Below are 16828 nucleotides of genomic sequence, written 5' to 3'. Positions count from 1 at the left end.
TTATTAAAGATGGGTACTCACAAACATGTGGATGATACAGGCCTTAGAGTATTGAGTATTGTAGGGGGAGCCTACACAGCAGGGACACTCGGACCAGAGATCGGGCAGTCGGCCAGAGGAAACAACGAGCAACAATTGACCAGTCTCCCAGTGGTCACACCAGCTGGGTGAGTGCAGCCCCTAAGGAGACCTCCATAGAAGTGCAGTTATTTGAAGCGGAGTGCTAACTATTTTCAAATATAGACTGCACAATGGCATCTGCTGAACCCTAATAGAGCACATACGGATACAAGGACGGTGCAGCATTGTGCATGCCTAAAAACCTTTAGTGACTTTTGATTAAGTTTGACATTTTTATTGTCCTTCATTGCTTCTTAAAGTAACAGTAGGAAACTGTAGTTTGTCCTAGTAGTTGTATCACTGTACACCATACATATCAGTGTTGTGTATCTTATTGCTTGTTACCTGTATTGTTGTATCTATTGCCTGTATTGTGCGGTCACCCCTGTTATCATTGTCTGTAATCCTATTTATTGTACAGCGCTGCGTAATATGTTGGCGCTCTATACATGCAATAAATAATATGTCCATCATAGTCTAGGGCCAGTTTAAGGAAAAGCCAATTCACTTATCTGCATATTTTTGGGGTATGGGAGGAAACTGGAACGCACAGAGGAAACCCAAGCAGACTCGAGAAACCGTACAAAATCTTTTGATCAGTAAAAATGCCCAGTTTGGCACAAATGGCTCATTTTACTTTACAAATAAATGTACTTCTTATTTGCATGTGTTTTAAATTTGAAGATTTTTGCGACAGTTCCTCTTTAGCTGATCAAAGTTTCAGGACGTAGATTCTACGTCCTAATTAGCCCCCCTGTGTGTTCTAGGACATAGAATCTACGTCCTGCATTAATGCCTGCTTTCTGCCGCTGCGTGCGTGCCCGCGACTGCGCACGCTCGTACACAGTCACATGAATGTCAAAGTGAATGATTGTTGCTGTTAGCAACAATCATTCAATAAAGTTGGAAAAAGGTGTAAAAGTAAAAAAAAAAAAAAAGTTTTTTTTTTTAAAGTGACAGTCCCAATAAAATAAAGTGTGTGTTGTTTTTTTTAATTCCCCATTAATTGTTAACCCTAAACTTAGCCTATTAACCCCTGCAATACCTATGCCTGTTTATAAACGTTTAATGAACGCCGCCAGTAGCGATCGGATGCAATCGCTAGGGTGAAAGTTTCAGGCCCCAATGCTCTACAGATGGAACGCTCTGCCATTGCCTAGTGATGCGTCTGTACAGCTCTACGCCCCCTGAACTGTCGCCCTAGCGAACGCATTCGATCGCCACAGACGCGCAGATTGGGGATAGCGGTCCGCCACAAGCTCAGCTAGAAGTAAAATGTGGCATATAGGGGATCATTTTAATCGGGAAGGGCCAAATAATTTATCTGTAAATATTTTAATCTGCATTTATGCCTAATTTTTCCCCATAAATGGACTATAAAACAAAATAGTTTTGGGAGAAAAATATTACCCAAAGAAAGCCTAGATTGTACTGAAAAAAAACAAGGTATGTATCACTAAGATGGCATAGATCATTAAAAAGTTACTGCTGTATCAAAACGACACAGCTAAAGTGTCAAAAATGTCAGGAACGTTAATGTGTATAAACCGTGGAACGAGAACCAGTTAGAGAGGACCCCTCAGATGGATTGTCTTTCGATTAATTCCTTGGCTTCATCTAGTCGCCACTTAATTATTACTATTATGATGATAACGACTTTCATTTATAAAGTGCCAACATATTATGCAGTGCTATACAATAAATAATTGGAAGGAAAGTAACAAGCTTGCATAACTAGTACAAACTATTATACAGGAGGAGGTGGATCCTGGCAAGCTGAGTTTAAAATGGATAATATAGGCTACAATAGGGGCAGTAAAGCGTACTGGGCTTGGAGTACAGGGCTAGAAAAGTTTGGATTTTTCAGTCCCTTATCTGCGTGTGTTAAAAATCATACTATTAATCTATTTATTTATATTAAGCCATCATCCTCCATGCCACTGTACAGGGTACATGAAAATACAGGCATTGGTACATGGTACAGAAGTGCTAGACTATGGAATACATTAGTAACAATTGTATAGGGATTAACAAAAACGTACAGCAACTTACAAGACAGAAACAGGAAGGGCTCTTTCACATTAGGGCAGATTTTCTGCGTTTCAACGCAAAGGGTAAAGTTTGCGTTACCCAAGGTGAAATGAAAGTCCATAGACTTTCATTTTAGCTTTCACATATAACGCAACCTTTTTGTGCGTTGCGTTACACTGCACCCAGGCGCAGTTTTTCGGCCGACGCTAGCTTTATGCGTTACAATGTTAGTCAATGTAAAACGCACACTATGCGCGTTTTTAATCCGTTAACGCAGGCAATCAGTCCTAGAATGCAACAGAGGAACAATGTAGAAAGTTGAAAACTAAAAAAAAAAAAAATTACCTGCGTTTTTCTATGTGCTGTAACGCATTGAAAACGGATTAAAAACACTCACTGCAGTGCAACGCATATCAAAACGCGTTAAAACGCATACAACAAAACGTATGCTTTGAGCGTTCTCCAACGCAAGCTCTGATGTGAAAGAGCCCGAAGAGAACCCTGCCCTTTTGAGCTTACAATCTAAAATAATAGGTGTAAACAAGAGGTGAGGCAATACAGAAGGTTTTCATCTGGGTTTTATTAGATTGTATTCCGGAGCTCAGCTTGGCCAGCAACTGAAATTGGAATGGTCTAGGTTAGCTTGTGTGCTTGCCTGAAACTACATTTTATGGTGCACTTGAAAAGGGAATTTATTGATGAGGTGTGAGAACATATCCTGTGGGGAAACTTAGTAGAAAGGTAACTGAATCAAGGCCTTGATATGCTGAGCTTCAGACATTGTATAGAAAGCAATATCTGCCGTTTCCAGTAATGCAATGTCATGCGAGCTCTCACTGCTGCACATAATAGTATGCATTTCTGTGCAACAAAAGAAATGGCAACACAGGCTGGGTGGCAATTAAAAACCTTTCCCTTTTGTGACTGAATCCTTGTTTAATGTTATTGCTGCCCAAAGTGTGCTGTAGTAAGGTAACTTAAAGTGGATCCGAGATGAAAAACTAACTATGACAAGTAACTTGTCTATATATCTTATCTAAAGTTTAGATAAGTTTACACAGCAAATCTAGCTGCATACAGCTTCAACAGTTTCATGTTTATTTATTCCTGTGATACAATGACAGCGGTCATGTTTTGTTTGTCACATTACACACAGGCAAGCTGCATCTCCACCCCTCAGCTCACTCCCCTCCCCTCTCCTCCTCCCCTCTGCCTCTGAAATCTCTGGCTAGTAACCTCCTCCTCCTGCCCAGACTGAGCTCCCATAAGCCCTTACTACATGGAGTGCCAAGGCACTATGAGCTGTGGGCGAGGCATGTTTAGTTTATAGGGAATTAGAGTATTAAAACATTAAAAAAAAATATTTGGCTTGAGGAATGCCCTACTATATGTAAGGAACACAATTATGCAATGAGTAAAAGTTTATCTCGGATCCACTTTAACGTGTGAATAATTATGCCCTTAAAATTCATGCTTTACTCAGGCTTGTCACTTCATATGTGGACATTTCCTCCATTTTCTTTAATACTAAAGCTGCTTGTGCCCAAAAGTGTACTTATTTTGTTTTGCCTACCAAAGTTTACCTAAGATGCCTAGATAGAGATATTTGTCCACTGTAAACTTGTTTACCCCCTTTTCTACCATTGCTGTTGTGACTATTACTAGCATCATTGTATGCCTAACCAAATAGCATTATTCCGCTCCTTACCCTAGATGCTTCACCATTCTCCATACATGATCTCTCCTCCCACCACCGTAGGGACAGAACATGTTGCCTAGGTATAGAAAACTAGCAGTAGGTCTGGCTGCAAGTAACCAAATAAATAATATTCAGGTGTGCAGTTCTAGAGAGAAACACAAAAGCCAGTATAAAACAATTAGAAAAAAAACAGGCCCTCTAATAAATTGCCCACACCACCATGATGAGGTATTTAATCATTTCCAAGCTGGCTCTCTCTCTGATTGTAATGTAGTAGGGGTGTCTTGACACCCTGTAGGAAAAGGCAAAGGAAACAAGACTACAGCCCAGTAGTGCAATATGTCAATTACTGATGTATTAGTAGTAGTAAGTAAAATACTACTCACAAAGGAGGGTTGCTACTGGAAGCAGGTGGAGACTATAAACACGACTCCACTTGGGGTGGTCCTGAATGGACCTGGATGTGGTTGCTCTCTTGAAGAAAAAGGGCACAGGTGTCCACCGTGGTGGGAACCACATGTTCTGTCACCACCCCTCAGACAGGGTATGTACGGGGTTGTACTATGCACAATAAGGGGGTAGAGGCGCCCTGGTTGAATAAAAGCTTCTCAGTACAGTTTAAAAATGAAAAGGGAAACGAGGTAGCTTACCTCAATGACAAAATCTTTGTAACTTACAAAAGATTTTAGTTTAGCACAGGCAACGCATTTTGCGGGTCTGAGCCCGCTTCCTCAGGCCAATAACGGTGCCAAATGACAGTGATCAATCGTGTAGGCTCCCTATGCTGGAATGATTTCTGTCATTTGGCACTGTTATTAACCTGAGGAAGCTGTCGCAGACCCGCAAAACGCATTGCCTGTGCTAAATGAAAATCTTTTGTAAGTTACAAAGATTTTGTCATTGAGGTAAACTACCTCGTTGCCCTTTTCGTTTTTAAACTGTTTTTAGAAGCTTTTATTCAACCAGGGCGCCTCTTCCCCCTTATTGTGCTCTCTCTGATTGGCCACTGCGCTGTTTTCTTTGCCTCAAACACCCCCTGCCCCGCCCCACCCACCCACCTCACCCTGAGGTGATTGGCCACAATCCCTGATTGGATGCCGCACACAACGTCCATACAGGTGGTGCGCGCACTCCAGCGTAGCAGTGCCACCAGCTAGTAATTCATCTTTATTAAGTTCATTTCATGACATTATCATATGTATTGAAAATAATAAAAACAGGACTCCTCTAGCTCAGCTTATCTGCCAGTGAACACTGACTGGAAGAGGGACTTTTTCTAGGTATACCCTGTCTGTACAGCGTTCATTCTCTATAGTCTCGCCCACAGGATCAATCTCGATTTTCCTTAGGCACCTTAACTCCTGGCTTTATTGGAGTAGACCAGACAAGTCATCACTTTTTTTTCTGGCAGCTAGCATGAGAGGCGTGTTGGGGATACCTTATCTCTGCTGGTAACTTTGCACTGAAGTTATCAGGGTGATGTTGTTTCAGGATTTACTGATGGGGCCCTCCAGTAATCTATAAAATGCTGTGTACTTATTTTTTTTTATTTTATGGCTGCGTTGCTGATAATTGTTTGCCAAATCTTTTATTCTCTAGTTCTTTACAGTTAATTCATAGTAGAACATCTTATTGGAATCTGCACTCTTTTTAACCCTTTTTGTATGTATTTCAATATACTACCTGATGCATCTTTTGCTACTCCAGGTGACAGAGCGAGAACACAACACAGAAGTGGTCCAATTGTGCTGTCAGAAGACCCAAAAAATACAGCCATTGAAAAATTTGAGCTTGTAAGAAGATGGAGTTTAAACCAGTACAAGGTGGGTTGGGTACATTTTTTGTTCTGTGTGGTACAGTATATATTTTTATAATATTGCATCCAATTTTAACTTTCATTGTACTGACTAGTCTGAAATCATTCACCTTTGATACACTATGACAGACTGGTCACAGACTTGGACAGTTTTGTGGTTATTTAATAATTTCCAAAAATCAAGGCATTATTTAGGACAGAGTCCCCAACCCAAGGCCCACCTACATTACATTTTGCAGAACGGGTGGGGCAATTGCCATCTCCCCAGAGCTGATTAACTACCTCTGTGGGTTTCCACAAAACATGCACTGTTGGTGGGCCTTGAGGATAGGGTTGGGGAACACACACTGACTCAGGGCCCATTCACACTAGATTGTTTTGCCCTGATTTCGGCAAAATGCTCAAACGCTAGCGCTTTTTAAAAGCGCTAGCATAATGAAACCCTATGGGCCCGTTCTTACTTGGGCGATTTGCGCAAATCGGCCAAAAACGGGCAAAAATGCGTTGCCTGCACCAATTCAGGCGATTTCCCAGCGATCGCGTTTCAGTGCTATAGTAGCGCTAACCGCGATCGCGGCAAAATCGCCGCAGTGTTAAGTGATTTTTTTTTCCGCTTGAAATCGCAGAAAAATCACTCCTGCAAGTGTAAATGGGGCCTCAGGGTAAAGAATGAACAGAAGCCAAATGGATTTTGTCAGTAGCAAATAGATTTTGCAAATTTCTGGTGGCTGGTTTTGGCTCTGCTGTTGATTGCTGGCAACTGTTTGACTATGGGGGTGAGAGCGCACCTTGTGATTGTGATTGCTGAGGGGTGCCTGTGACTTTTGCATTCCAACCTGCAGAGCTCTACATCCCGGCTGATGAACATAACTGCAAGCTGCCTTTTTTTTTTTTTTTTTTTTATATATATCATGTGTTCTCTGTTTAGCTCACAGTGACTGATAGCAGAAGAGGTGGGAAAAAGACAAGCAGTCTGCACACACTCCTAGACCTCTGTGTAGAACTGCTCCTTCTAGGGTATACTTTCTGTGGGTTCAGCAGTGTAAGGAGGAGGCCAGGAACAGTGACACATTGTGGGTTTTGCATGTTGGTTGGAAATCCCTGCTCTGTCACAAAACAGGCATTTAGAGGTGTGGAGTATTTGTATTTGCTAGGTTATAGCTAAATGTTTGTCAGGGAAGCTGAGCACACCTCAAACTACAGGAATATAGGTATAGGACGTCAGTTATTCTCCACCTTGGTTCTTTCTTCCAGCAAAGTCACTTCTTGTCTGTGTGGGTGTAATTCATATTTTGACAGGCACATTGTAATACATGTCACAGCCATCACTTATGTGGTATAGTCATTTTTTGTGTTTCAGTTTGGGCTTTCACTGGGTGGAAATATTAACAGCAGTGGTTATGAAGTGTCATCTGATGTTTTGTAGTGATGAAGCCCCATATAAGTCCCATTCCTTTTCACACTGGGTGCAGTAGCAGGCCCCCCCTTTACGTGAAAGGCAGGTGCAGGAACTGCTTCTCTTGCCATCACTAGGTAACAATATTGCTGCCCACATGTACCGCCTTCTAATCTGCATATAGCCTAGTGAAGTTTCAAAACTGTAACATAGTAATTTCCAAAGCATATTTTATGATTCTGAGTTATTTAGCATGAAAGCCCATACATGGACAGATCAGTTTGGCAACAGTGGTGGATGCCTCTTTCTACAGAAGAAGTAATTATCTGCAGGAATTATCAATTATCTGAAGTGTTAGGTTAGGTAGGGGAGGAGAAAGTGTTTTGTTAGTATATGTTTCTAGACTTTAATCATTTTGGTGGTCCTCAAAGATCTTTGTCTTGGCTATAACATACTACTGTAAACATGTTTTGTAGCGTTAGTGACCCTATAGTAGGAGGGACATGCAGTGGGAGGATGCCATATTTATTTCCTTTGGTACAATTTGCTGGCTATCTATTTTTTTCAGGCTGCCTACACACATCATGTTTTGACTGGCCAATTTGACCACTTCTATGTAGTATTGGGGCCAATAGATTTCGAAGACTATGAACAGATTGTGTACGTAAGCTCTTGTACTACATGGAAGGTGTAAAATTGACCAAATAAAATTGGATGTGTGTACGCACTTCAATACTTCACCCATTGACCTTGCATTAAGTGCTCTGACTAAAGTTTGACCACATTACCAACAGGATTGTTTCAGGTATGTGATTCAGACACTAGTAAAGCCTAAGGGTCCATTCACTCTATACATGTTGCATTGCGATGAGATGAGAACTCCATGGAAGGCTGTTTTTGGATAGTCCAGTATTTTATCCCAACTACTATCACTGCAGGGATTGAGACTCTATCTATGCCATCAGTGTAGTGCACATTGCAGCAGCACAGAGTGGCCAAGTAAGCAGAACAACAATCGGGTTGGCCTGCACTCAGATGAGATGGTCTTGTCAGTTGAAACTCTCGCAGACACATTGGGCAGGATTGAGGGCTACCGTATACATACTAAATTTTCGACAGAGGGGACCCCAACCATTTAGTGGGTGTACAAAGCTTTAACCTTACTTGGGTGACTTTAGCTGTGTGCTTTGGTCATTTATCCAGTTGGAGTTTGGGCTTTTTTTTTTTTTTTTTTTTTTTTCCAGTCCAGTTTGGGCTTTTATCCAGTTGGAAGATTCATGACCTGCAAATGAGACAGAGCATACTGACACGGGGTAGTATCTTTTACTCCAGAATGTCTTAATAGCTTCTAGATGTCATTATTCCCTGTTTAATCCTTTGTAGAATGTGCAAACCCCAGTCTTTTCATGCTTTTGCATTAGTCAGTGTCCTGTCAATGGCAAGCAGGTATACATGGAACAATTGGTTTAACCAATTTTCAGGAGGCACAAAGATTTTTTTTTTCAGAGAGAAAAGGTACCAACATGTATGTCCTCGTTTAAAGGAATCTCAGCCATTGCTGGGTCACAGGATATTCACTAGTGGAGGCCATACCAAATTATGTGTGGCCCTTTGTCCGCAGGACATGATCTTAAAACCTCACTGAAATTTATTTTAATACAGATGTTGTACATTCTATACATTTTAAGGTCAGATGTAGAAATGTTCAATGTTCAGTAGCATATCAGCCAGTCGGAAATCATCTTTCATCTACCTGGCTTTTAGAGACTGAGCACACTTTCTTCAACAATGTTGAATGGGATAGCTCTGCATGTCACTCAAACTACATACAGCAGTGCATTTTGACACTGTTATGCAGGGCCTCAGTGTGCCCATCAGACACTGCTGTCTATGCACTGTCTGGTTATACTTGCGTATTGCACGTTGAACCGCAGTGCTGAAATCCAATCAGGAACACGGCATGCGTATAGATAGTGGCTTGCTCTCGGTTAATGCAGAGTATTGTTCTTTCTGCTAACACCAGTTTGTTTGTTAGATACCAGAATAAATCCTCTAAGAGCAAAACGCGCATTGCGTCAGGTTATATATTCTTGGATTAATTAACTTGAGACTGCAGAGAAAAGTCAGAGGATGACTTCCTTGCTTTGGCTGTAATGAGCTGTTCTGTTCAGTCCTGTACTCTAGAGAACAGACCACAGCTAATTGCTAACAAAAGGATCCTGACAGAGGCTTGATGAAAATGCCCCTACCTGTGGGATCAGAGCTGCAAGATCTGCAGAAATACACAGATATACACAGATCTGCAGAAATAGCACTGAACTGCTAATCTCTGCAAGAACCCTACAGTGACAAAAGTAAAGGCATTTTTGCTGCATTACTGGTATAATTGTCAAACCTGACTGGTTTTGAAATTGTGAGTTTTAGCAAAGCAGAAACTATTATCTTCTGCAATTATTCATAAACTGAATAACTCCTGTCACTAATTGGCCTTCAAAGGAACTTGCAGGCTGTTTTTTGGTACAAGCCATTTTGGTATAGGTTTTCAGGATGAACAATGACTACCTGGTCTGCATTCGTATTTAGAAGATATGTAGGCGACTCTAATTCTGCAATTTTATACTTGTAAATTAACCACTAACCACTAAAAGGATAAACAGTTATTATTAATTTATAACGTGCCAACATATGGCTACCTCTCCCTTTAGAGACGCTCAGTCAGTGAATACACACATGTTGCACAGACTTGGTGGGTGTATAAGGCCGAATGTCAACCAGGGCTGTGGAATCTGTACAGAAATCAGCCGACTCTAACTCCGACCCTTAAGTTTATGAAACCTCTGACTCCAGGTACCCAAAATTGCTTTAACTACAGTCCTGTTAGTGCTAGGGAGTGGGTACAAAAATCTGACTCACTCATCAGTTTATGAAACCAATGACTTAGACTCCTCGACTTCGTTTCCATAGCCCTAATGTCACAAATGGTTAGTGTAGCAAGTGGGCTGTTATGGGTAAAAAGTGTGATTTATCAGAGACTGAGAAAGGCTTGATCATTGGCTACCAGGACAAGAGTGGCATCATTTTGGAAACAGCAGGGTTTTTAAACTGTTTATGGGCTGCTGTGGTTAGTGTACTGTGAGTGGACAAATGTGACCTTTTTGGAAATCCTATGTGTTAACTGTGGGGTGGCAGCAAAAGCCATCGATAGAGGTGAATGTGCGCAGGTTGGTTGGACGCCCTCCCCTTGTCAAGTGTCATGTAATATCACCAGTTGAAAAATACTTTTTTTTTGTACATTAAGTTAAATGTAAATACATATACAGTATGTAGTGTAATAAAATATGCAATGTAATTAAGGTCTTACCAAATTTAAGGTGAAGCACTGTATTAATGCCATTTTTCTCCCCATTTAGTGTACTCGCCAGATCATCTCTGAGAAGCTAGGCCGTGGCTCAAGAACAGTAGACTTAGAACTAGAAGCACAAATAGAAATCCTGAGAGACAACAAGAAGAAGTATGAAAATGTGCTGAAGCTGGCACAGACACTCTCCTCACAGCTGTACCAGATGGTGCAGACCCAGAGGCAGTTGGGAGATGCTTTTGCAGACCTCAGCTTAAAGTCCTTAGAGCTGCATGTAAGTAAAATCCATGAGAATCTTTTTCAGTTTCATTTATCTGGATAGATACTACAAATTTAATCTAAAAGGAGAAACAGATACTCGCCTCCCCTTGAACCTCATGAGGGCTTTCAGTCTTTTTTTTAGGTGTCTTCTGCCTCTGTGTCACTGTAATGCTGGGTACACACGGTGCGTTCCCGCACTCGATGCCCCGCTCAATTCCTGGCTGCTCAATTATTTCCTCAAGTATGCCAAATCGACCCAACGATCCATCGAAACGCGAATCAGACATGTTGGAAATAATCGAGCAGCTGGGAATTGACAGGAATCGAGCGGGGCATCGGGTGCGGGAACGCACCGTGTGTACCCAGCATAAGATCTTTGGCAGGTATCTTCTACATCTGCAGGACTGACTACCCAGCCGCTCCCAGTGTTGGATCTATGGGAAGCATAAGAGGGCAGCGAAACTACTAATTAGAACTGCCCACTTTACTTCCTATGGTGCCATCCCATACCGGGAGATGCTGCTGAAGGATCTTCAATGCTGGCCCAGTGATGTTGGAGAAGAAGACAGCTATGGAAGAAAGAAGGACGGAGAGTATGATTACTTCCGATCTCTGGAGATCTGCTTTAAATTTTAGCTCCTTTTAAATAGCTACACATCACTGTCAGTTCAGAGGTTCTAAACAAAAAAAAAAAGAGCTGTGTAAAAATAATTTAAAGTTGTTTTCTTTATCCTATCCCCTTTTCACGCAAAACTCTAATTTTTGCTGCTGGATATCAGTTTTCAGTTTGAAGGATATTTATATATTAAGCCAATTCTTATTAAGCAAAATCTAACACTTAATACTAAAGAGGGAGGAAGCCTCAGGATCCTAATGAGGCTTTCCTCGGTTGTTCCAAGCCCCCCCATTGTTGAGCGCGGACCCCTTTTACATTGGGGCAGAGCAGCTCCTCTTACTGGTTTAAGTGCACACAATGGCCGCGTGAGCCCAACCACGAATGCGCAGTAGCACGGAGCCTGTGGCTCCGTGCTACTGTGCATGGGCGGGCTCAGTCTTTCTAAAGGTAAGTATCTGATTTTGTGTACCTGAGCTTCAGCTCGGGTTCACTTTAAGCAAATTCTCTGTCTTGAACTGAACCTCTATACAAACGTGTGCTAAAGAAATAATAGCAAGTTAGGGAGAATTGCTTTATTCAGGGGTTGCTTTTACAGTGTGAGGTCCTTACCAGCAGGCAATAGTTTAGGCTATAGCTAATGTAGCCTTACTGCATCCTGAGTTTGGTATGAAAAAGTTCATGTCTGTTTTAAAGGATATACTAGGTACAAACTATGAGATCTTCTGGCAGATTTACTGTCAGAGCGATTTATTTCCAACATGTCCTATCTGATTTCCAATCATTTTCTGATCGATTTCCGCCTTTTTTCGGTTCACTTCGATCTGAAATCAACCAGAAATCAGATCGGACATGTTGAAAATAATCGATCTGACAGTAAATTGGCCAGAAAATCTTATAGTGTGTACCTAGCATAAGGACTAATGTGAGGAGTAATCCATGTCATAATTTATGCATGAAATATTTTAGGAGATACCTTCTTTCCCTGAAATTAAGTCATCCCCTGAAAGTAAGCCTTAGCAAGAATTTTGAGCATGCTCGAAATATAAGCCCTACCCCAAAAGTAAAGGCTAGAGCACACTACAAGAGATTTTTAAACGCTAGAGATTTTAAAAGCTCTTGCTTATGCAATACTATGGGGGATTTTTACAATCACATTGGTCCAGTGAGAACAAACACATAAGATAACATTAGCAAGAGTTTTTAAAATCACAAAGCGCTTAGAAAAGCTCTTCTGGTGTGCACCAGCGCTAAGCCCTAGCTGTAGTAAAGAGAAAAAGTATGGCAACTTAGGTTATTACTGCAGCCGATGGTCTCACGGTCAGGACCAAGGCTCTGTCATTGGGCCAATCACTGCTCTCACTACTAATCAGCAGGGAGGAAGAGGATTAGGGGTCATAGCAGGACGTGGGGACAGCGCGACATGGAGCTAGGGGTAAGAGGATGATGCAGGGGGATATTGGAGTATACAGGGGGGCACCAGGAGGACATAGGGTTACATGGGACACAGGAGTTTAGGGGGTAGAGGAGGACACAGGCACAGAGGGGGACACCAGGAGGAAACTAAAAGTACAAGGGGGATACAAAGGCACACAAGAGGTGGATCCAGCAGAGGAAGAGGTGGCACCATGGGGAAGGCAGGACGACACACAGCGTAGGAACTTGTTTCTTTATGGAAATATAAGGCATTCCCTGAAAATAAGCCCTAGCACAACGTTTGGAGCAAAAGTTAATTTAAGACACTGGCTTCAGTTCATCAAAGGCTGTTCTATTAAAAGAAAAAGTCGGAAAAATACCACATTCTGTGTTTTAGATTTGTTTGTGCTAATTCACTTAAGGGACTCCGAGCACCTCTCATGGGCATGCCTTTAAGCCTGACTACTTCCAACAAAGTCGTGCTATGACACCTCCGGAGGAGCCTCTTGCAATGGCCATGCGTGTCACTTCCTCTTCCTGCTTCATTCAGTGATGCAATACTCTAACAGAGAAGACAGGGGTGGCCCGGAAGTTATAACATAGCCAAGATGGCAGCTGCGATTTTTAAATTGAAATCGAACGAAAACTATTTGGTGTAGAACAGAGATTTAGGCATCAAAGAGGAGAGCACAAGCTACAGAAAGGTATGCATCTTTACCCATGAGAGGTGCTCGCAGTCCCTTTAATATTTTCACAGGTGCGGTACAAGTTTGGTAATTTACCAAATTACTATGCTTAAATTCACACAAAACTGTTGGGTAACAGCAGAGCAGTGTGGAGTGCCAAGCTGTTACAAGCTGCTCCGTGCAGTGACTGCATTACAATAGTAAGAGGCATCCCCACATCCCTTTTAAAATGTACATGTTTGTTATACTTCCTCTGCTCGCTCACAATCTGTTCAATAGTCTTTCTTAACATTTTATTTAATTGCCACAGCTTAGATGAACTTCCAGGAGACATTACACATGCCATACTTAGGTCATTTCCCCACTAGCTACTCTGCATCTTCAAACAGGAACCTAAAAGGTTAAACGTCTGAAGGGAAGCAGGGGAAACCACGTTTTTTTTTTTTCTCTCTGCTCGCTGCCTGGGTGGTAGATGAGCTGGACTCTGCCGAGAAGCCTTTGCAACCTATCAATGTCAGATCTGCGGGATTTGCAGGAGACAGGGGCTGTTTCTATTGGCTTCTGCTCCGGTCAGTCATAGCTTATCCCTCTCTGCTTGTGTGAGTTTCGGCTACTCCCCACTGTTTCCGACAGAGGAGTGCTTGCAGGAATTATTGAGTAGGTTACTTGGCTTTACCATATGCTGTAATTGTGATGAATTTACCTTTACTGACATGTGTTGAGATATTTACCGCGCAAGTCGGTAATTTACCTCACTGCTCTGTAATTTCAGCTTTCCATGTGGAAACAGCCTTTGATGAATTAACACTTTCCTAAATGCTCTGAAAAATCTGCGGTTTTCAGCATTACCGAATGCGGTAATGCTTGATGAATTGAGGTCCCTGTCTTATTTTCAGGGAAACACGGTATTAATGCAAGGTCTTGTTGCTATTGTAAGAACATATGCTCTATAACATTGTTTCTCAACTTATTTTTGGCATGCACTCCTTATAAAATCCTGTGCTCGCCAAGTACCCATTGCTACAGGTAAGACTATCTCGAGTACCTATTATGCCTCTTTTGCAAATATACATTTATAAGTAGTACCGCTCAGTTTAGTTTGCCTTCTAAAAACAGAAAGGTATTGCTGATAACTCAACTTTTAGTGAGCGACTGCGGTCTCCCACAATGCTTCACTACTTAGAGACACTGAAGCGAAAAAAAAAAATTGATATAATGAATTGGTTGTGTACTATGAATAATTACTAGAAGATTAGCAGCAAAGAAAATTTTCTCATACTTTTATTTTCAGGTATATAGTGTTTTTTCTAGCATTGCATCATTCTATAATATGTGCAGATTACACAACACTCAGCATTCCAAATGATTCTTTCAGAGCAGTCTGTGAACTAATGACCTCTCCTCTAGCAGAGGAAAAGTAAATAGTCCAGGAACAGCTGAGATAATAAAAGTCAGATAACAGCCCTCTCCATGACTAACTTAGTCGGAGAGTTAATGGCTTGTTTGCATAGAGATAACTGGACTTTCTCAACTCTTCCTGTACTGGAAACAATTAGACTGATGTATCTGATCTTAATGTTTTATTTCTTAGTTGTACTACACATACAAATCATAATATCATATTTTTTTTTTCGCTTCAGTGTCTCTTTAATATGCAAATTATCTCTTTCTGCCCCTGAAGCCAGGCTTACTTCCAGAACCACTGGTGTAGATCAAGCCCTATAGCTTATTAAAATTTACAGAGCCACACCAACCCCAATAAACACCAACCCTAAGTAGTACCGCCAAATCTTGCATTAATTATTCCCCAGCATTTCCTTCTGATTTTAATTAACTGAAACACTTTTTCCCCTTGTCTAAAGGACCACATTTTATACATACCGAACTGTATAAAGCATTAGTACCCCGTGATCTTATCTGAAGAACCCCTGAGGTTACCAGTAGCACATGCTAGGAACTAGGCTTTATAAATATCCATACATTTTCTTCAGGACTCATCTTTCAGCTGTCAGTATTACTAGTTAGGCTAATTGTCTTTTATAGCTTGTTTTTCATCATCAGGAAGTTTTGTAAATGGTTCTGATGAAAGCTGTAGCTACAGACAGCTAACATACCTACTCTATTTTCTGTCCATGATCTGTACTTTATGTAATTTTTAGAACAGTTTGTTATTCCTTATGTTCTGTACTTTAAAATAAACCCACCTCAATCTTACATAAACCTATTGGAAAACAAATGGCACCTCCCCTGTCCAATCATGTCTTTCCAGATTTCAGTCATTTTCCTTCCAGCAATTATGAAAGTTGGTTGATCTGCTTGCTGAGCAAGTTTTGAAGGCTTTTTTACGAGTTGCCAATTTATTTTATTAAGCGCTGAATTTTATTAACAAAGATCTAATGACTTGCCATTGTGCATTAAAACTCCTATGATTATGCAAACTACCGGTATATTGACTTTAAAAGCGATCTAAAACTTTTAAACTGCCCTAATGTGGCCATAGATATTAGAGAAGGGTTATACTTGCGAGCTGGTGCCAGATATTGGAAAATATCTGTGGCTATGTATTTGTATGTTGGCAAGGATGTTTGGGTTGTCCATTGTGGTCAGGTAAGTTTCCACTTTTCCACATGCAAAATCTCTTAATTTTCTCATTAAAATATAGCTTATAAAATAAATCACATCATTAAATCCTAATTGACAGTAAAAGCAGATTTTGTCTATATAAATCTATAAAGCCATCTAAACCCAAAATTGAACATGGCAAAACTTGAACTTTTATTGTACAGAAATCCCTTGTAAATCTATTTTCTAGATGCTGTACACTTATCCACATATGCTCTCTACCTTGTTTTCTTTTACTAGAGTTAAGGTTTTAAAATCCTCACCACCTACATCCTGTGAACTACCTCCTCATGTAGACAAATGGGGCCCGATTCAGCACCAAGAGAAAAACCACTTGCCTGGTGTGAATTAATTTATCGACCTGCATTGAACACATTTTATTGTCTGATTCAATTAACAATGAAACACTTGCTATGCCAGTGCAAATATTAATGTATGTAGTGCGTTAAAACATTTGGCTTCAGCTTGTTAGTTTCAATCCATATAGTACTATGGTACCTATACATGACCGCAAAAGTTAAAGTGAAACTCCGGACTAAAAATCGACTCAGCAGCACTGAAAAGGCTTTGTGTTTCTTTAACAGTTTCACAGCATCAGAACTTTGTTTCTCTTATACAAGCCTCATTTTTAGCTGCACAGAAGGAAACTGCCCGGGCTTTTTTCCCCTGATGCTGTGCAAAGCATGATGGGATTTCTGAGTTTGTTGTTCAGGTTCTGCTGTTTTGGTGCAATATTTTTTGTTGACATTTTGAATTTGACACTTGAAGCCTAACGTGTGCAGCTGGGAGGGGTAATCAGGACACAGGATA

The 16828-nt window shown here is 41.0% G+C and overlaps 1 protein-coding gene across 3 annotated transcripts in view; it reads left to right on the top strand.

The window, feature by feature from the left end:
- The window catches only part of ARFIP1 (ADP ribosylation factor interacting protein 1), a 155465-nt gene that overhangs the window by 81839 nt on the left and 56798 nt on the right, over positions 1-16828 (top strand). For all 3 annotated transcript variants that reach the window (XM_068278959.1, XM_068278956.1, XM_068278968.1), the window contains 2 exons: positions 5558-5673; positions 10473-10694. In XM_068278959.1, the coding sequence (XP_068135060.1) occupies positions 5558-5673; positions 10473-10694 (338 nt within the window). The remainder of the gene's footprint in view (positions 1-5557; positions 5674-10472; positions 10695-16828) is intronic.

Source organism: Hyperolius riggenbachi, chromosome 1 (genome assembly GCF_040937935.1).
Source record: "Hyperolius riggenbachi isolate aHypRig1 chromosome 1, aHypRig1.pri, whole genome shotgun sequence".
Lineage (NCBI taxonomy): Eukaryota > Metazoa > Chordata > Amphibia > Anura > Hyperoliidae > Hyperolius > Hyperolius riggenbachi.
Note: the sequence above shows the minus strand (reverse complement) of the source record. Positions and strands in the feature narration are given on the sequence as shown.